We start from the raw sequence: 23,305 nt of genomic DNA, 5'->3' as shown, positions 1-23,305 counted from the left end.
TTCTTGGTCGAATATAAAGACCAGGCTACCGATGGAAAATTGACGTTTAATTTAGTGTAATTACCAAAGAATTCGACTAGATTAAAGTATTCTTTATAGTCATTTCTAACTCTAAATAGTGCAATATAAATATATAGTTGCATTTAATTTCTGTCTGTTTGTACGTTGACTTCTTCTTTACTAGAAGTTGGATTTGGATGCGGATTTTACATATATTTTGATTTGATAAAAATAAATATTTCATATAATTAAACATATCTTGTTAAAGTACTTAATAGAACACCTTTGTTTAGTTGTTTTAAGACGTTTGCGTTAGTGCTTTATCATTATTTTGACGACCTCCGTGGTCGAGTAGTGTGTACATCGGTTTTCATGGGTACGCCACTCAGAGGTCCCGGGTTCGATTCCCGGCCGAGTCGATGTAGGAAAAGGTCATTAGTTTTCTATCTATTATGTTATTTTGGGTCTGGGTATTTGTAGTACCGTCGTTACTTCTGATTTTCCCACAAGTACTTTAGCTATGTACATTGGGATCAGAGTTATGTATGTGATGTTGTCAAATATTTATTTATATTTCGAAGAATGTCTCTGTGTCTACCCCAAATAAACTAACAATATTAATACAAAAAGATTATTATCATTATTAATAACGACTTAAATTAGTGTTAATATTCATGTATCATTAATGATAAAAAAAAAACACAACATAAGGAATAATCGTTCGTCACAGTGTATAGAATTTGTTCAAATCAAGAAATTAATGGACTCCACGAAGTAAACTCGGACTGTCTTACACTTCCCCACACCCTTAAAACCTTTTATGTTTCCGATCAATATAAACCGGGTATATTTAGGGTAACTATGTAAGCACGTCCCATCTTAAATCACCTTCTCATGAGTCGATTTAAATCGATCAACTGCAGATCTACACAATTCAATTCAATTATAGTTTGAAATTGTTTTATTGCTGTTATTTCATTTTAAAGTTCCTTACTTTTTTGTTGATCGATATATATCTATAACTAGATCGCACAAATCAGATGTGATTGAAGTCAAGCGCAAGGCCAACTTATATAAAACAAAAGTAAAACAACTAGGTACAAAACAAAATGGACCTAAGTAAAATAATCAATTTTTAAACTGTCAAATAAAATGAAAACTGTACTTATCAATAAATAATACTTTTTTATTTTTCAAGTCTTGAATATGTTGCTCGTGTGTTTGAAGCCTAATCAGAAATTACCGAGGAAGTGCATCACAGTAATAATAAGTTGATATTCGATGTAAAAAGTGCATTACAATCACAAACTCTATATGCGGCTGGCGGCGAAGCGTAAATGCCATGGTCACCCATCGTAACAGCGTGATACGTGCGATTTTTTTTCTTCAATTTATGCCTTATTAAAACAATTTATACGATTTTGTTCTCGGATCGCACGGGCGATTTACTTCAGTCACGGGCTATGGGGAGCCTGTTTACTGTTTTCATTTCTTCGTCCGTTATTTTGAATTTTTCCAATGCAGAGCGGCGGTTATTGCTGATCTATGTAAACTAACGTTTGTTGTTTTGTATTTATGTTTATTTTAAACTTTACGTGATATTTATACTGTGCAGTATATTCAGCATATTATTTAACATATATACATATATAAAACTAAAGAATGTTAAGCTTATGTTAGCAGATATTTTTTAAATTATATAATTCAACTGTGTCAAAAATTACTACAAGCATAAGGACCCCATTTCTCGCAACCTAATGTTAAGGTCAAATTACGTAACGGCCGCCGTAGACGGCTTGGCGGCGCGCGCGCAGGTCATCGACCGGGGCCCGAGCGGGCGCGCCTCTAACTTTGAATTGTGGAATTTGCACATACCACTGCCTACTTGCTTAATCTATTCCTACTCACACATCTATGCAACATCTATGTTTACTAGGCTACTACGTTTAACTTTAGATATACAGAGTGTTATTTAAAAGTGAATCTTATTCCTATGAAATAAAATTGAAAATCGATTGTAATATGTTTGATGCTGCGATACATCTTATAATGTTTTTATAGTATTATCGCTATAGCAAAAGTACTCTTGCTAAATTATAGATATAATGTTGAATACGTCACACTAAGAGTTAAATAATTCTTATTACGAACTTATTTATGGAATTTAAATACGAAATTCTGTCATATGTGAATCCACCAACTCGCATTGAAGCAGCGTGGTGGAATATGTAGGCTGTTACTATATTTGTATAATCAAAGGCTTTTAACACGCCTTATATGATAGTATGTATACAATTTCATTAAACCGAGTCATGACGTAGAGGACTGAGCCCGTGAGAAGTGTAACACTAATCTCGTAAAGGAAACTGTAGATAAGACAAGGGAATCAACTCTGAACACGTGTCAGTTTACCGCACCCTGTAATTACCTTACCTTGTACATTGATGACAAGAATTAATTAGCACTATCGAAAACAGACGCCTCGCACGTATCGTTGACACCCAGCACTTATGCATGAATCACTCTAATCATTGAGAAACATACTTGCATTTATATTGATATTCGCGTAAATACGATTCCGAGTGTGTCTCTGTTTAGTTATTTTTAACTTCGTCTAATAAAAAGTCCACAGATAAACAAACAATATTGATAAAAAAGGCATACTACTCATTACAAGATTATATTAAAGATGACAAAGGACTTAGCCTTGGATTTCTAGACAGGATATATAAAAAAATAATGGTACCTTACTGATATACTCTTTCATTAAAATGGTGGAAAACAGAAACTTACTTTCTTGCCGGGTTTTCACGGTAGAATCTGCATCCGAATCGGTCGTAGCTTTACATCAAATTCAACACTAACATGATGATTCAAAAACTTCGTTACTCGAATGAAGAATATTTTGATTTTGTTTATAATATTTGAAAGACTGGTACTTGGTGGTAGGGCTTTGTGCAAGCCCGTCTGGGTAGGTACCACCCACTCGTCAGATATTCTACCGTCAAATAACTGTACTCTGTATTGTTGTGTTCTGGTTAGAAGGGTTAGTGAGCCAGTGTAATCACAGGCACAAGGGACATAACATCTTAGTTCCCTAGGTTGGTGGCGCATAGGTGATGTAAGGAATGGTTAATATTTCTTACAGCGCCTTTGTCTATGGGCGGTGGTGACCACTTACCATCAGGTGGTCCATATGCTCGCCTGCCAAACAATGACATAAAAAAAAACTTACCTGTTACCTTACTCGAATTGACTGTCGCTACACTTAGACAAGCTAAAGTTTTATTTGATTAAAAGCGATAACAAGGGGCATCCTTTTGTTTTTAGTACATTCTTAAAATGTGTAATTCAATTTGAAAACAATTGATATACTATTTAAATCTTACGATCGACTTTATTTTTTTTTCTCAAAGTATTCATCATATAAATATACCGTGGTGTAGAATCGACTGGTAACAATAAGCTGCGTGATGAGAGAGTTACATGATAACTTTATTAGCTGTTTATGGCGTGAATCGGGAAAAAACAAACGTTCAACTGTTCACTTATAATCTTAGTAGTTTAACTGTTTCGGCTTTGTTGTTACGTCACACACAATATTTTTTTATTTTTTTTCCAAATAAATCTAACAAGCATTGTCGTCATTTTACAAAATAAGTTAAATGTAATTTAAATTTTTAATGATTTTAAAGTATATAGATGCTTTGTCAAATTGTCATGGTTAGTGCTTAAAAGCGCCAACCACCCTTTCCATCCCATCCCTTATCGTCTTCTTCAAACCAGTAGGGATATGAAGAAACTGAGTGAGGGGGAGGTTTATAATAATTGTAAAATTTATAGGAAACAGGAGTCAAAATACCCTGTCAACTTAAGTAGTATTTTATATTTTTCTTGGCGGTAGGGCTGTGTGCAAGCCCGTCTGGGTAGGTATTCTACCGCCGAACAACAGTACTCAATATTGTTGTGTTCCGGTTTGAAGGGTGAGTGAACCAGATTTATTTATTAATGTTTTAATTGAAATTAAATAATAATACAAAAATCTCTAAAAACAATTACAGTTTTGTAACCAGGAGCTAATGTTTTTACCATTTAATAGTATTACGTTTGAGATATTTTTATAATTATTTTGAAAAAAAATGACGAAATTTTTACTTTATATAAAATGTTCTTGAATTAAAATGCTTTTTTATCAGTCGAAGATATTTTTATTTTGTTGTCTGTTCTTATGTTGCCTGTTTACCCATTACACGAAAACACCTAAACCACTTTTTTTTTTTAATAATCTTATCTTGGAATGTAACTTCAGCATAAATAATATTACTAGTCTTAATAAAGTCGCAGAACTCGAGGTTCTAAATTCAAACCCCGGGTCGATACAACAAAAAGTTTTTGTGTTTATCTGTCAAAAAATTATTAATTAGAAAGCACTTGAATCCTTTTCTCTAGTATTTCAACTTTATTTATTAAATAACCTAATAAATGTTATTGATCTTACGACGGCGATACACCTACGTAGTCGATCAGGTATTGTGTATGTATCTCAATATAAATAATGCACCAACTTATTTCCATTTTCTATAGAAGTATGCAAGAAGTCTAAACGATCAAGGAGTCTCATAGCGATATGAACTACCCACACTATCGAATTCTTGACGCCTTTATCGGTATCATGTTTTATCTTATCTATACATCATTAAGATCTCAAATAATCCTGAGTTCGTTATGAAAAAGGCAAAAATATAAAAAGAGATAGAGAAATCACACACACATCGATTAATGTTTACACAGTGAGTGCACCCCGAACTACGTATCCGTATTAACAATTTTCAACTACCATTTTTATTAATATCACTGAAACAAAAACGGTTCAACGATTCTCGGAATTCTTTTTTTTTTATTTTTACATTCTGATAAAATATTTAATCAATTAAACGTAAATGAATTATAAAAAAAAAAACGGACTATATCATGTGTAGTTTGTAATATACGCTTCGAGCGATGAAAATTGTTATAGTTCTACTGATTAATTGAAAAATTGCTTGCATTTGTTTAATTACAAATAGCTTATATATCGGGAATGCCTATTGTGAATATTTTTCGATGGTTATTTAATTTAAAATCAACGCAGCGTTAACGCTGTTGTGCTTTGTGCGGAACAAAGAAAATATATACGAATACAACTCGCAAATATCGAACGTATGGAGTACTTGTTGTCGACCGAGGCTTCGCTCGCGTTTGGGTTGGCTCATGAAATTCGATTCATTAGCCTGGAAGATAAACATACAAATATTAATATGTAATCATGATTTATCAAAATGTCAACTACGCTGGACATATTATCGTGCACAAGTGTCTATCTGACACAACCAGAAAGAATGAAAAAACAATAACTATAGTATCGGCATGACGCGGGGCTTGAACCCAGGACCACAATACATACATAACACCTTGGTCTCCTAGGCTCAATTATTTATTCACTTGAACCGAGCGAATTCGTAACGGTTCGCGCTGTGAGATAATATAAAAAAAAAAAAACAAAAAACAGACATCAAAAGTCACTTCGCAAATCAGAATATGCTGAAAATATTAACACGTTACGTGAAAAGAAAAACGTTTGAATAGTTAACGCCTGTCTTAATGTTAATTCAATACTTTCCTCGCATCCCCTTTGATTTACTTCAACAAAAGATCATGTTATTTTATATACACGGAGATTACACGCACTGTTCCCAATTATTTATACATATGATATTTCTTCTGTTGTTTTGCATGTGATCTATTCTTAGTTAACATGTCAGTAACGAGATTACGTAATCTGCGTCTTTTCAACTGAACGTTCTTATACGACAAAACATACGAACTTGTATTGCAGACGCTACGTTTAAATATTCAAATATCAACAAGAGATAAAAATGAATGTAGGCGAATTTACCTTTTCCTGGCGATAGGCACATGTGCTACCTAGGGTGTGTACGTTGGTATGTTTAAAATCTGTTTTGGTTTAACTGGTTAGACGATAATCACAAGTGTATTTTTTAATTTATTTATTTTACGCTCTTGACACGTAACAAAATACAATTATATTTATTTGACATTTAATCTAATATTTCAGACTTCGTCCTATTGATGTTTCGAGGATTATTTTATAGTTTACAATTTCCTCCTATACCTAAATAAAAAAGAGAATAATTAAAAAAAAAACAGTGAATTATATGTATGTAAAATTTATAATTCAGACTAATCCCGTAAATATTTTCAGTGTGTTATAATTTAATTGAATAATAAAAATTATAAATATTCGTTAACGATTTATTTTAAAATTCCAATAGAAAGTTTATAAATATTTTTTTAAAAGAGCTCAAGTTCAGTACAAATGAAACAGTAATGAAATAACATGTATCATTCATTAATTTGAAGCTGTGGCGAGGCGAAAAACTGTACCTTGTGTTTTTACTGTAAAAGTAAATAGTGCACGACGGTAAAAGGCGCTTAATGCCCTTAAGCGTATACAATGAGCTTATGCCGGATGCCTCTTGTCATGTCCTCTAACGAGTCCGATTTTCAGGATCAATACAATTTTATGCCCGTGATAAGGCCCTTAAAATAAACCTTTGCTGACTTTTCGTAACGACACATAAAATATTTATATCATTAATACATTATTCGTATTTCTCGTTTCGACTTAGGGACCATTGTTACGATGAATTGATTTTATTGACATATGTAACTATGTGTACCGTTTAATTTAAATAGTCTTCAAATTATTGGTGGATTTACAATGTAATTTTACTATTCTTACTTGATTGTAAATCCTCATATATATTTTTTTATAAGTAAAGTTAAATAGTTTATATTAACAATACAAAATAAGAGGCGTCTATTCGATTAAGTATTGAAGTTTGACTCATGAAAAGTTATGGTTGCCACCGACGGCTCGGAGATACGGCGGTTCGGCCGCGGTCATGCACCGACGGCGTTGCAGAGTAGCAAAGCCCGAGGCACGAGGCGCGAGATGCAGAGCGGTCGGAGGCTGAGCGAGCGCGGCGCAAGCGCCCAGGTGAGTCAGGTAGGCCCGCCCCTACGCCCTCCGCGCGCCTCGCGCACCTGCCTCGCCGCTCAGTCCACCGCCACACGCCGGCCTGGCGACTTGTGCTCCGTGCACGCCGCCACTTTCTCCACACTCTCGCGAGCCCTGCGCGTTGTTTCTCGCTTCTCCCGATCGCTCAGTTTCCCGCTCCCGACTGCGACCCGGCCCTTTCCGTATCCGATTCGACTTGCCGCGAAACTTTGTACGAGTTCCCGCGTCGTTTGTATTGTAGAATTTGTCCATTTCGGGCATTCGAGGAAACGTTCAGATACGGTATTGAGGAGTCGGCGGCGCGTTCAGCCGTCGAAAGCTCGGGGGTCGGCCGTGGATGCGGTCGTGAGAGACGTTGGAGAGGCCTCGAGGAGGCCGTCGGCACGCTGTTCCCGCCGCAGCTTGGGTGCGTGTCCTACGCGACGCCGTGCGCCTGCTGCCCGCCGCTGATCCTGCAGCACCCACTTCCGTTGCCACTACCTCTCCCGTTACCCCTAGCTTTTCCGCTCCAAACCCTTGACCCTCAAGTCGGTAAACACCAACGTCTGCTGCTCTCTAACATGGTAAGTCAGTTCAATGTTTCCCGCCTATCGGAACGTACTCGACCTCAACGATAAGTTTCCGCGCGTAGAGAGCACGACGCCTGCAAAGTTATGAACATGCGAATCTGATAACAACATTCGCGGTTCCGCGACTAATTTATCGCGATGTTATCAATGTTTTCGTAAAGAGAATCCTGTTATATTGTCACAACCCTCGTCGAATCGGACGAAATAAACGTACATTAAGTGACTACTGGTACAAAATAAGTTGAATTTGGTAATATTCCAGAATTATCAGTGATAAGTTTAAACTTCGCACGTGTGAGTTAAGATTATTACAGATTTAGTCACGTCCTCAACTTTGAGTATCCCGTAAGACTATCAGAATTAATAACTAAGTTTTCAATCCGAAACTTTGATGAAATAAATCTATTATTTATTTAAAGTCGATCAAAACATTTGGATTTAGCATAATTAACATCATCACACGATTCTTATTAAAGTTCAAAATGGCTAAATTTTTAATAATACAAAACTTTTTTTTTTTTTAACAAATAAAAAGTTATACGTCTTAATCTGAATATATATCATTACCTATGTTAAAACCCTTGCTTCCATAAGAATATCGTCAATAAAAACTTCTTAAAACAATTTCAAATGCAATTCGCGAAGTTAAGGAAGCGTAGATCGAACAAAGCGGTCGAAGTCGATAACTAAATCAAGTTTTGTTTATAATTCAAAAGAGATTCTTATCTTATTTCCAATGTGCCAGCGACTGGTCGCACCCCGGCCATGAAAGTAAACGGTGATGATAGAACTTTGACTCAAAATGGAAGTCGCATCAAACTTTTCTCATTAAGACCTTCCATCAAAGGTGGTGTGTTTACGTTATTTTAATACCAGCTTATTACACACAAATCTTATTTACTTTTTTGAACTCGCCAACCGATGTTTTATTATACGCAATGTTTATCTTAAGAATTAAATGTTACACTAAAAAATAAATACCTTTCGTTCTCGAACTGATTTGACCGTTTGCAAATGTAATTTAAATTCACATACATAATACGAAAGATGGTTTGAATCATGAAAGGGAATCGGACGTTACCATTCAATTAATATTCGTTTTAATATCATTAGTATTTACATCGCGTTCGCTCAAAATATTATAAATACGCGACAGTATAACGGTCGCTAAACGTCGTAGACACATTACTATGCAAAACTTTTCTTGTTGTTACTCATAACTTGCTTTATAACGGCAAACACGAGATACAATGCGGCGTGTAAACAATTAATGAGCTTTATATGCGCTTTGGAATGTACTATTTGTATAAAGTTACATGATGATTATAAAAAGGATGACGTCATTGTTATAAAAAATATTATGTTCAAATTTATTTTATTTCATTTATTGTATTTATTGCGCACAACTTACAAATATTGTAAAAGATTGATGATTCAAAGGTATTTTTAATGTTATTGGTATTCTATCTATCAAACTGTTTTGATTTTGGTAGGATGAGCGCGTTTGAGTTATACACAACTACCACACAATCAAGTGGCCCATTAAACAGACAATATACTAATATGAAATAAAATACAATACTACACACAAGTGTAATAGGAATTCATAAATTGTATAGAGTTAATTCAATAACCTTTAAATCATTAAACTTCATCACACCTATTTTTTTGTCAAAGTAAAACAACCACCATTCGGAAATGAATACAACCAGCTCCTGAGAAGATCTAAAATGAACTCAGCGGGATTTTTAGTACACGATGATCGTTTACAAATAGACGCATTAGCCTTGAGATCGTTTAAATTCCAATGTGGTTTTAATCTAACTTACTAAACTTACTACAAAAGCGTGTCTTTAAAGTTTTCCGTAACACCAAATAAAGGCGACTTGGACGTAATATTTAATCGTAGCTTGAAATTTACGTTCGTACCGATTTTTTCGTATCTTTTTTTTTTGTAATAGAAATCATTGCATCTAGCGTGGCTGACGCTCGTCGTTATATCAGTTTCACCGCAATTTCGCTCGAAAGCCACGACTCGACGCGACCGCGCGAAACGGTATTCACAACACAAGTATGCGCTTAATTGCATTCAGAAATCTAACAAGTGTATTAATTTTGTTCCATCAATCAATTTTGTTACAAAAACAGAGATTGGACCGCGCGATATATTGTACAAGAACTAGGTTCATTTAGTTTCAACGCAGCTGAAGATCATCGCGACTTAATTGATCTTTACGATAGTCACAAATTTCGGATGAACTAAAACCAAATTTTTATAACAGCTCGGCGACGCTTATCAAAACAAAACGATGACTTCGTAGTATGAAACGTTGAAAGAATGTATAAACTATACACAAACGTCGTCGTTATATTCTTATATACATGTCATTAAGTGAGGGCTTTATCATCATATCATTGCGAACTCCGAGAGGCCCCCAAGCGTCACTCAAGACTTATTATTCAATTTCAAATATAAGCGATGGCGGATTCTTATACAATAGTCACGGTCCAAAATTTTAATTTTGTTTTATTCGCGATTCGATTTTAAATTAGGAATAATTAATTAATTATCGAATTAATAATTTAAAAATAGATATATATGAAAATATTGTAGGTAATTGTATTACACGCAAAATAATTATGTGTTGTTTATTTAATTTCGGAAAAATAGAATGTCATAGTATTTAATTGTTCCCAATTCACTAAGTCGAGATCGAGATTTTCGAAATGTTTTCAATATGTTTAGGGAAGACTTCGGTCCAAATCACTTCATAGACTTTGGTAGTAAAATAAAAATATTACTTTTGATATTTGTTAATGCAATCTAGTCTCTTAAATTTTTTTTCAACAACACAAAAATTAAACGAAATTACGAAAACAGTGTTTGTTTTCTCTAATTCATAATAATCTCGTACGAGATTATTATGAATTAGTCACAAAATGATAATAATTAAACTTTAAGTCAATAAAAATAACCTTGTTGTTTAATGCAAAACGTTTTTTTTTGGGTTGCGAAACTCGCGCTGCGATAAGATCCCACTTGTAACCACAATAAAATATTTTCTTTTTAATTGATAAATTTATATGATAGTTGAAACAAAAAACTATATATTAAAAAAAAAACATTTATTAAAAACAATATTTATATAAAGATAACTTAAAACCTCTCTTCCCTACCACGCTGTTCCCGACAGGGTCCATAATGATCTCATTATTATAAGCTCTCTATCTAACTATCACGAAATGCAATCAGCGATTGTGTATAATAATAATATAGAATATTTTATTATTAATAAATCTATTCTAAATGCAATATTATTAAGTGATTTAAATTGTGAAAAGAAGTCATAAAAAATAATAACATCTGCTCGATGTTCGTATGCATTGAAAATAAATTATTTATCATAAAAACTGTCATATAGTATAAAATGTTTCGCTAGAGTCCGAGAAATTAAGAATAAAGTTCAATGATTCAATTTTAGAAGATAAACACTGTGACATAATATTAAAATCAGATCAAACAAGTCGCACCTTTATTCCGTAGTCATACGATAAATAAAATCAATTCTTAAAATTTATCGCTTAATTCATCAGAACGTATCTATCTAAATATTCACAAACTGAAACTCGAAGTATACTTTTAATTAATATAATTTATTTATTGTCTAAATGTAAAAATCAATTTATCTAAGCTTTGCAATAAATACTTTAGCCATGAGCCATTATCGCTAACATATACTAAAACCAACATATACAATATTATGTAATTACCATTATATCTTATAACGCTAACTTCTGCACTTTAGGCCGGGAATTAATAATAAAGGTCATCGTGCTGACTTACGAACCGGAACGCCCATAGTCTAACGTGTGGCGAGTAAAAAAACCGACTGGCTATTGGTTGAAATAAAACAATATTATATTTTTAACTCGTACATACGCACCTGCGTTTTTTGCTAGACATATCTATTGATCGAGTATCAAATCTTGATAAATAGTTAAATAAAATTAAGAAAACAAGTGATTCTGTTTACATCGTTCGATTATAATATCCTCATAAAATAAACGTCAAATAAACGTGCGACGACCGTGTGAATCGGAAAGATTTGACTGAGTTATATTTTGGTGTCAGTCAATTAAATTTTTTGGTTTCCTATCAAACGTGCCGAATTCCGGTATGGATAATTATAGTAATTATATCATAATTCATGTATAACTTTGATACCGTCGCATTTTATTACAATCACGACTGAGATGAGACTGAGAAAAATTTGTAAAGATAAACATACTACTTCTCGTTTAAAAAACAGACATGCTTTACTGATCTCGTCAAAACAAATCAACTGAACCCTGCCCTGAAGCTTGAAGGGTTTGCTAGAAGTCCTAGAAGAAGCCTAGCCTTTTATCCAAGTGTATGTAAATACTACACAATTATAATCATTTTCCTAACCGGCGGTAGCATTACGTATAACCTAGTTTTAGTTTAGTGGTAGGGATTTGTCCAAGCCTATCTTGGTAGGTACCATCCGCTCATTGGATATTCTACCGGTAAGCAGATATATTTAGTATTGTTGGTTTCCGGTTTGAAGGTTGAGTGAATCAGTGTAACAGGCACAAGGGACGATATATCAGCTCTCAGGGTTCTCTGACTTATCCTACCCAAGCCATAAAAAACATCACTAGTGAAACGAAATAGTTGTTTGGTCGGATTATTTTATCGAATTTAATAGTGCATAGCTTAATCGATACAGGCTTAAATCGACTAAGATAAATACAGTTTATGTTAACATACGAGTTGAACTAATATAGTAACGTGTTATAAAAAATCATGTAACATTTGAAGCGACTTTTTTTCCTTTGCAATAGTTAAGTACGGTACGTTACTAGATTTCAGAGTAACGAAATTTTTCTCCCTAATTACTCGGTGTCAGAGCGATTGTGCAGGAAATGCTCTCGCGCCGGACAAAGGAGTCTGCGACGTTCATTAATAAGATCCTTCTAACTGCAATTTCCCTGAATAAAACCCCGGGGTCTCGTTAAAAATATTAATATCGGCGATATACCCACCGCCTTAATGGTGACGATTATTTAAATCCTTTGTCCTGTTTAGCTGTATCGCTTTTAATTACAAATTCATTACCTGACATTTATTTTAAAGTTATATTAATAGTAGTAGCGTTATTATGACACTGCACGTGTCGTTAAAACATAGAGAAAAATATATACACAGCAAATGACGTCATACAACAGAGCAGAGCAGAGAATGAAAGAGAAAAACTGCTAAATAGAAAAGGTCCTTCAATTTATTTATTTTTTGTTTTATAACACAGTTTCATTCTACTTATAAATTCTTTTTAATTTTACGTTTGCCGCCCATATTTCAACAAAGTCCTCTCGCTTGCTAGATCCGTTATAATGTCTTCATAAAAAATACGTCACGACGAAGAAAGGGTAGGGAAAAAGGTGCTTCTCGCCTCTTTGTGATACAGGTAATGAAAAAAAAAAACGGGTCATCATGAGATGTTTTTACATAAGCTTATTAATTTAACTTTACCTCTCTGCATTTTCATAAACGTCATCCGATATGTTTTTTATTTTTAATTTATTTTTAATATTATAAATTTAAGTTAAATTTCCAATCCGAATTGGTGGATACACTTCGGCAGATTTTCATACGGTACAAATTTTTCTTCAACGCGGATTTTAATTATAAACACGAATTAAGCACATGTCAATTCAGAGGTTCTTTACTTGGATTTATACCTGCAATCTTGGACCAAGATACACGTGTGCTAACCAATGGAGCGTATTGATTCTCATAATATTAACAGTTACACAGGATTTAAATACATAGCTGTGTTATTAATGCTTCTGCTCTATACTTACTCGAATACTTATAACAAATTTACTTAATATCTGTGACTAAGTGATCTCTGTTTATAGAGTTAAAGGTATCCTTATTAAGTAAAAGATTTACTTCTAATCTTTACTTTGAAATACAGAAATATAAAACGATCAATACCTTTTTTCACATTTTAAACAATAACATATTTATTGGATATAATTAAGTTATTAATTCGTATTCAATTTTCATTTATGTGATAATGATAATGATTTGAGAACTTAAATAAGCGTACACGTTAAATTACGCAGATAATATATTTTGACGTATTTCTTTAGTTACTCATTAAAAAGTTTTCAAATCTTCCAAAACAAAGGTTGTCTCGAAATTGGTAGCAAGCGATAACAGTATGTTATATGTGTTATAAAAAGAGTATTTTTATATTTAAAATAAATTCTTATTTTAAATTAAAAAAAAAGAAATAAGTCACTGCATAAAGTCTGCCTTGTTATTTTCTTTGAATGACTTGAATTCTAAGTGATGAGTGAATGATATGAGTCCTCACGTGTTTTCAGCTGATAAACAATATCTAGTTTGAAAAAATGAAAATTTACTTCTAGCTATACATTACATGTGTATATAATTTTTACTGGAAAATTTTATATTGTACTAAGAAAATCTTTGTAAAATGTTATAGTTTTTTCCGATATTGTAACATTCTTAGCCGTGAGTACACAATGCGTGTGAAAGTGTGCCTGAGAAAGAACCCGCAAAGGGCTATTAGTTCATAGTAAGAGATGCTACACCGGCAACAAAATCCAAGTCTTATTGCTATAACAATAAAGCACAATTTAAAAAAAATTACATAAAATTTATTTATCTAAAAATATTGTTACAAAATTAAACGTGACAAAGAAAATGTTGTTGAAGATATATTATTAAAAGTATAAAAGAAAATAATAGCTTATAAAAGTCCCAGTACCTCCTTCCAATCAGAAATATACCTACGTTTAATAAAACATTCTTTCAATAATTTAGTTTTAGTAGGATATTGTGTAACTTGTCCAGTTAAATAATATCGTTGTTATCTACCGCCAAACAGCAATACTTGTTGGTTCTAGTAAAGAGTAAGGTAATAAATTATAATAATAAATATCTCAGATTTTGAGGTTAGCAGATCATTGACAGTATACATAAGGATCTATATTTTTCAGTCTCCGTGGTCCAACTGCCTCGTCTATTTTCATAAATGAAAACATCTTAGGCTATTTTTTAGTAAATTTTGCTTCCCGACCACGAAATGAATTTTAAACGCTTTAAATTAAAAAAAAAGTTAGTGTCGCTTGTTTGAATTCAAAACGACCTCAAAGATGACAGATGCAGGTTAACTCATGATGTTTTGGTACACCTAGTGAACTTATCACGGCTCTGGTCGCATGTCTCATATCTATACATATAATAAAATTGGAGTGTCAGTTTATGATATTAAAATAACCGCGTTTTACTAAATGCACGGTACATATACCTAAATAGCATTTTTTACAATTTTTGTCTGTCTGTCTGTCTGTTTGTTCCGGCTAATATCTGGAACGGCTAGACCGATTTTGACGGGACTTTCACTGACAGATAGCTGATGTAATAAGGAGTAACTTAGGCTTATATTTTAGAATTATATGTAAAATAATAATAAAGTCACGCTTTTTATTAAATTTAAACACGCACGAAGTCGCGGGCACAGCTAGTTAACATATAAATATATTATATATTTATTTAAATGAATATAATAAACACGATCGCATTAATTCCGATCTTATACTTATGTGACGCTTATAAATTTCTCATTAGTCACAAGTCGTCTTAATTAAATATATTAATTAATACAACTTGTACGTATTCCTTTCTCTTTAACATAGTGTACAATGATAGTTATTATTAACTAATCCCGACTTGTTAACGTAATATATCGAGGAATTTGTTTCGTTTTCGATGCGTTCGCTCCGTGACGATAGAAAAGTAGTATTTGCGTAATTTAATCCCGTTGATGATGATAATATTAGGAACACTTAATCTTGATTTATTATATATTTTTAAATTATATTTATTTTAATACGTGAACTTTGTATACCTTTTTTACAAAAAGACGCGCACGAAATGTATGCACTTTGACACTATTAAAGTTTATGTGGATAAGGAGTGCAGAAAGTTTATATTAATACATTAAAATATGTCTACATAAAATTTTATATGAAACATTCACAGTTTACATGTATAGTGCCAATGACAACACCCGTCATGTCAAAGATGAAAATCAATGACATATGTTTTTTTACATGGGATTTTTTTATTGTGGTAGTGACAAGGTATCGCCCGATTGAGCCTCATTTTTCCTACGTATCTTTCAAATTGATGTATCTAATAATTTATTAGCAATGAATTACGGTTGAATTTCGACCAATGGGCGACCACTATTTATATTTAAATATGGATCAAAGTCCTTGATGATCGTAGCGGCCTTTAAAATACGAATTCCTGTTACGAAAATATTATCCTATAACGTTGAATTTAATACATTTCTATTGTAAACTGTGGCATATATATTTAAAACAAAATTGGATTTTTAATATTGATGTGTGAACGCAATTTTTTTTTTAAATCTTTCTAATTTTTCTTAAAATTTGATCAAATTTATTAATTAAAGAAAATACGAACACCTGTGTATGCTAAATAATAGGTGACGTGTAAACGGGTCACAACCGATATTGGTTTAAATCGTCATTATTTTTTTAATCGATATTAATTTGAAATTAGAACAGTGCAAATAAATGTCTTATAATGTCCACGTCTCAGTGTGGAGCAGTCTTAACGTTAGTTGCTAAATAATAGTTTTGATATCGTTCGTTACAGCGCCCGTAAACCAATATTGCCTTTAATGGTCGGCCATTTGATTGTTTATACAGGTTTTCCTCTGTAAAATTCGAAACTCATGGTGAGATTTAATACTTTGCTAACAAATCGTTGCTGTTTTCGTGAAACATGGATTGAAAAATATTTACCTTTTAATATTTTAACTTTTTAAACGGTTCGGATTCGGAAAAATATTTTATAATGTGACTTTTATATGGCGACAAGTTAGCGAAAGTTTGCGTTGCATTTTGATTTTTATTTCTTATGTAACAAGATTGTTAATTATTAAACAGAGTTTTAATTAATTATAATAAGTTCTTAATTTAATATCTAATAAATCGCTCATGAGTTAGGATGGCGTTCTAGCTAAACAACAACGCACAGTCGATACGAGGTTATCGAGAAAAGGCGTGTAAATTTTTTTAAATTTAATTTTGCAGAACCGTGGTAGTTTTGTTGTAACCTTCTACACTATAACTCTTGAAACAATGGCGGCTCGCGCCAGGAATAACCGCGGAACACAAACAGACTGCCAGACACCGGCCTCTAAACACTGTAAAGATTTCTATAGCCGGTTATGTGGAGCTTACAAAAACTAATATAATTTTGGAAAGTATGAAATTTTCCTTGAAACAATTTGGTGTTTTGTAATAATTTGATATAAAATTGGATCTTAAAATAACATAGTACAAATATATGCATAATAGTTATACAACTTCGCCATATAGTATATTAATTGGATGTAGTTGAAATTGAAATTCATATCAACATCTACATATAGTATGACTACAATTTAAATTAACTGTAGTTTATTTGTATTGTAATTAAGAAGTTAATAAAACTGATTGCGTTAAAAAAACCACCTTTAAACCTATGGTTGCCGAAATAAAAAATATTAATTTTTTAAACATTCTAAAGATCTCATTGTTCGATCTCATACCTTATAAGTAATATATTTAAGCGTTGTTTTTTCTTTTTTAAATTTTCTAATTTGCTTTTGTATTCCTGAGTACAGTATTTTATTTTTATTGTCCTAATTTCAATTATTATTTTGTTACCAAAATTTGATTTTATATAGGTTAGTTTGGTTTATATAAACTATATCAAAAATATGTTTGAAGGTCAATGTTGTTTACACCTTTAAACACGTATCACTTTGAATGTTACCTACATCAGATTTTAATTTTAAGTCCTTAGTGATAAGTTGATAATGTAATTTTTTCGATAAATAAATAAATAAGAATTGACTAAGAAAAGTTTTATGAAGCACAACCATCAATTAAAACCACAAGTGATTCAATCACTTGTATAGAGGCGGTTAGCCAACTTATCAGCAGACGAGGGTTGGCCTCACAAAAGGCTGTCTATTCCTGATTTAATTTACACACAACATCAGTATCCTTATGAATGCTTTAAGGACACTTCCTTTACTTCTAATCTTTGAGACAATTTAATTTAACATATAATATGTTCAAATATCTTAAGGTGCATTATTTTCATTTTCATCATTGAATCCTGTACTGTATTTGACGAAAGTCTCTAGAACTTTTTTTTATCTCATTTCCCTGACTCTACAACGAAATTATCTAGTTACAAAAATATTAGTTTATCTAATACTGTGCTTATATTACTGAGAGCTCTAGAGTTTCATCAGTTTTTAGTAGAGATCACTTGCAGACACACAATAAAGATATACACTTAATTTTCTCATGATTACTTTTCATATATACTGTGGTACATAAAAAGAATAAAAATAAATCAATAAACTAACGTTTGATGTATCACATTTTCTTATAATTTTATTGTCTGTTAAATAATCCACGTATACATAGATCATTGAAAACGAAAAGGATATTCAACGCTTTCTGAATACACCTGAAAACAATTCAGCAACCGGATGCACTGAACTAACTGGCTACAATATGTGTTACATTCCAAACAGGGCATGACTGAAGCTGTTTCAACTTCATAGCTGACTGCGTTACGCGAATCAATATAGTTTTCATAAAACAATAAATTCATTTGCAAAAGCAATTTTTTAAATGGTCACTATCGCATACTTTGGTGGTGTCAGAAGTAAAATTTTATCCAATCTTCAAAACTAAGATTATTTTAGACTTATATCTATTATCCTTAAAGACATATTTCAAACTGTTAAGAATCGGTAAGTAAAAACTACAATTTAATACATTAAATGAATTTAATAACAAAAAAAATTGCCAGTACGTTAAGAATAGATCAAGCTATTGGTGAGGAAATAAAATAGTTGGGTCCATGTTATTAATCCTTTGCTAAACGGGACATTAAAAAAAAAGATAAGAGCTTAAAATGAAAAATCTGGACCGAGTTATTACCACTATATGAAATGGTAGGAAAAATGAACTCTTATAGTAAAACGGGGCATGTCCTAATGTAAGCAAATTGCCGTCACAGCCTTTCAACGTCCGGTCGCGGCTATCATTTCCAAGATAAGCGCTTAAAAGCCTGCTGGAAAGCGCTTTCAGTAGACAGACTATTACGAGGTGTTTCCATACTTTTTGCTCGTCGCAAATATCATTTTGCACGTACATACATATAATGTGTATACATTCCTGTGTGTATTGATCGTGATAATTTTGTTCATTTGATAATATCGCCCACATAACACGTTTTTTTTTGTTTTTTAGTATCAAGTAATATTAGTGAGACCTTCACCTAATTTCTTGACATTAAATTAAAAAAAAAAAAAACAGTAATATTTATAACGTTATTGGTGGCGCTATCGACAAAGAAATTCAGTAAAATAACAAACAAAGAAAATATATATACGAGTATGATGTTAGAATAATTTGATGATTATAATTCTTTTTATTATAAAGGTTATTTGCGAGAGAGTATCTTTTGTCGGTTTTTAATTGGTCTATAATTATAATTCATTATTATCATATAATGTTCGATAATCTTATTTGTTACTATTGGTCAAAAATATATTTGATTAATTAATAAAAAATATATAAGCCTATATTAATTATTTTGACTGTTTTATATTTATACACCAACATACAATGTACAATTCGAATTAAAATAAGTCGGGAGCAACAGTTCTTTGTGTTCATGGTAAGCTAGTCGGGAAGGAGAGCGAACGGGGGAAAGTTAGGGAGGGAAGGAGGGGGTACTTGCAACGTAATGCCGCTGCACTTGCCCTGGTCAGGAAGCGCGGCGGAATGCCGTCAGTCGCGTTTGTAGGGGAAAGGGGGGTGTAGGGGGCAATGCACGCTGCGCCGGCGCAACTCTCGAACTCCCATTCAGTCGGTTTTATTAACTATTCTAACTTTTATGTTTGTTTATTATTTCGGAATCAAACTTCAAACTTTCGAATCACAAACGATTTTATTTTATTAAACATTTCGAAGGCCACGTATTTTCAATAAACATGACAATCAAATTCATACGGCTAACATTTAAAACACAGAAAATACCATCGGTATTTATTTCATTTAATATTTTCAAACAAATTATTGATATTTAGGTATTTATTATGAGAAAAAAAATAGGCGAACTTGCCGCGTATATGTTACGCATTAAAACGTACAACGAACAGCGCTCGTCATGCAATACACATCGTTGCTTTGATGCGATGCGCCGCAATTTCTCTGGGACTAGGAGCGCACGTTATATGCACTCTCGAAAGGGATTACCTACTAGTTGGCGGGCAGCGATTAACCGACGCCCGTGGTTGCCTATTGGCTTGTTCCAAACAGAAATAACGTTTGGATTCACCTTCGGAATGCTTTATTGGGTTCACTCGTTTTATAAAAAATTCTAAGATATATTCAAAAGCTATTTTTTTAGATATATCATCGTATAAATACGATGACTTGTAATAAAATTTGTACCTTATAGTATATAAAATAGAATTTAATTTGTTTTAATTATTACATTTCGTTTAAAACACTGATCAATCATTTGAATCATACATAATTTTTTCCTTTTCATTTCCAGGTACGTGCGTGTGGTTAGAGAAAGTTGAAGTATATTTTGCATTTGTCGTGCGTAAGTAGTAGATTTATTATGCCTAGCTCGCGTTTTGGTTTAATTTCGGTTCACAAGATGCCTTTAAAACGAACCCTAATAGAGCCTGTATTTTACGTTAATGACCACCGTCGCAACAACGCTTAAGTAGAGACCCGTGGAAGTAGCGGGAAACGTCAAAAACTTAGTGGAAGTCGTATTTTTCAACGTCACTAAAACAACGATGCAAGTTTAAAGTAAAGATATTGTCTTGTGAAGGTAAATCAGCCGGTTTCCGTGCGACTGACTTGCGACAACTCTTTAATGCGTGCTCTTATTTCAAACATATAACAGCAACTTGTTGGTACAACATATCGAACACATTATACGTACTTTACAAATTTGAACGACAAATTTAAACGAAATAGGGTCCTTTAAGACATAATCAGTATCATTAGAAATTTGTTGGAATAATTATTATATAAATATCTATTTATGGCATATTTCCAATTAATGCATGATTATGAAAAAAAAATCGTCGTTATAATTTGAATTTAGAACAATTACAGAATACGATTTTATTTTATACATCATGAAATATTCTGACGGCTGTTCCATGTTCTATTTGCAAAACATTGACGTGAAGTCTATAGAATTTGAATGCTTGTAGTGTCTCTTCGAATAGTGATTACACTTTGGAGCTCAGAACGAGGTGAACAAACAAAAAGGCTTTCAGAAGCAGTAGTAGGTCTGAGCTGCAATCGATCCCGTATTTGGGTACTCCGCGGGTTTTCGTTCCAAATATTTATCCATATTTGAATATGTGACAAATACTCTCTTGATATCAATGCAACGCAGGTCGACGAAATTAGTTTAAATTTCCTAAATTATATTCGATATTTGTATGTAAGATAATTTTCGATGATCACGTATTTAATATATGTCATATTTACAGTCGACTCTAAATTATCTATTCAAGTTGTATTAAGCGGAAAATTCCGAGTTTTTATCGACGCAGATCGTGATTTACGCTGGCATCGTGGACAAAGCAAAAACGTCTCGAACCTTTCGCAACTAGAAATGAAATATGTACGTATTCCGACAACAAAACATGTACTAACTAAAATTTACCGTGTTTCACTGTACTCTGTGTGAAATATCGAGTGTGCGACCAGTCCCCAGGTGCGGTTCAAACGGCGCAAGTTTCACTAATGTGCGGCTTAAATGATGACAGCGTCGTAGGACGGGCTCGCCTAAGTCTACTCGGTAGCTGTCCAACTCTATAGGCTCCTAGATATCGACTTTATTTATGTTTTGCTTCCCCCCATTCTAAGCGTTTCAGCTTTTATCTTGCACATTATGGTATGCGTGTTACTTATTTATTACCACAAGTTTTAAAAGATGTTGCGTATTCGTGTGGAACGGCGGGCGATGTTTTAAAGATGAGATTGCTAAATGATGCGGAATGCTCTAGTTTTAAGTGCTTCGAGCTGAGTCTGCTTGATTTAAACCTTTTTTTATTTAAATTTAATATATTACGTAATATTAAAATAAAAATTTTCGTTTTGGACTTGATGCTAAAACTTGATTTTTCTTATCTGTAGAAAATATTCTGTAGCGTCATTGTATTTATAGATATGTAAACGTCTACATCCAGTGGACGCCAGTATTTTCTCCCGTGGGAGACGAAACAAGCTACTCGCGGTAGAATTCGTAAGCAAGACTCCAAATGCTTATAAATCGTCACTCGACGTTCGTAGATTTACGTTACGAGTCGTAACCAATACGCGTTCAAGAATATATTTAGCGAGAGTGTTTAAATACCTGCCACTTGTAGCTTAACGAGAATATTGCTATGAGAAGAAAGTTTCAAACCTTAAGTAATCGAAGCTGGTGGCAAGAACAAACTAAGTTTTTATCAGCTAACTTCCAAGCTTACAAAGCGTCCGTGAAGGATTTACTGTCAATAAACTAGCCTTACATTCAAGTTATTTATAATAAGAACATGTAATTCATGCTTGCATGCATGTTTTGGTTTTAGTTATAAGACTGCCTCTTTGTTGTAGTGTATCTGTGGCCATATCGATATTAATATACCAAATGAAGGGCTTCGACGAACTAAAAACGATATGTTATTTAACAAAAAAAAATAGTTTTTAAATGGAACTAATTTATACAGAAGAATATGTCATATTTTATTTATTCAAAAACATTATATTTTTAAACGTGAGTGCAGTTTAAATTTTAAAGCTATGTAATAAATCTAAAATCATTGGAAAAACGGAAATGGAATATGAAACAGTGATATCACTCAATTTGCAATCTTGTTCTGTGAGAACAAACTCAATACAGATCGCAGGAGACGTTCGAGAAACTTCAGAAAGTGACATTGATTATTAATAAGTCAAATCCTGCACGCACCATAACAGCGTATCACTGCATAGAAGATAAATTCTTTGACTTTCATTCGTTAGTTAGGTTTTAGGGCGGTATTTAAGCTAGTTTGGGTAGGTACCAATCACTAATCAGATATTCAACCACCAAACGGCAGTACTCATTATTGTTGCATTTCGGTTTGAAGCGTATTACATCTGTAAGGAATGGTTAATATGATCAGGTGGCCCATTCGTCCTTCGCCGCTATCATACAAAAAAAATCGTTTCGAATTATCGAGCAGTTAATACAGGTATATAGAGCACACAGAAATAGTCGTGTAATAAAAATGGTGTAGCACGGAGCATTAATCGTCACAGGTGTCGATTACCGCCATGACACTCCTTTTTTAAATGTCCTTTTATATTTTTCGATTGTTTGTGTCGAAATTGATATTTTATTGTCTCCGCGCGTAATCGACCATTTTCGTTTGTATTTTTATGTAACTTTTTTCATATTGCATTTCATAAATGAGTTTTAAAAATG

At 32.9% G+C, this 23,305-nt stretch overlaps 1 protein-coding gene across 6 annotated transcripts in view; it reads left to right on the top strand.

Moving 5' to 3' along the window:
- LOC125064335 (polypyrimidine tract-binding protein 1) overlaps positions 1–23,305 on the top strand; it is a 275,845-nt gene that overhangs the window by 69,637 nt on the left and 182,903 nt on the right. For 2 of the 6 annotated variants that reach the window (XM_047671323.1, XM_047671321.1), the window contains exon 1: positions 7,122–7,644. The exons of 3 other annotated variants lie outside the window; for them this stretch is intronic. In XM_047671323.1, coding sequence (XP_047527279.1) covers positions 7,642–7,644 — 3 coding nt within the window. In that variant the 5' untranslated portion in view covers positions 7,122–7,641. Of the gene's footprint in view, positions 1–7,121; positions 7,645–23,305 lie in introns of those variants that run through there. One more of the 6 variants, XM_047671324.1, reaches the window with a different exon arrangement.

The sequence above is a fragment of the Vanessa atalanta genome, chromosome 5 (genome assembly GCF_905147765.1).
Source record: "Vanessa atalanta chromosome 5, ilVanAtal1.2, whole genome shotgun sequence".
Lineage (NCBI taxonomy): Eukaryota > Metazoa > Arthropoda > Insecta > Lepidoptera > Nymphalidae > Vanessa > Vanessa atalanta.
The sequence above is the reverse complement of the archived record's forward strand: the minus strand, read 5'-3'. Positions and strand labels throughout refer to the sequence as shown.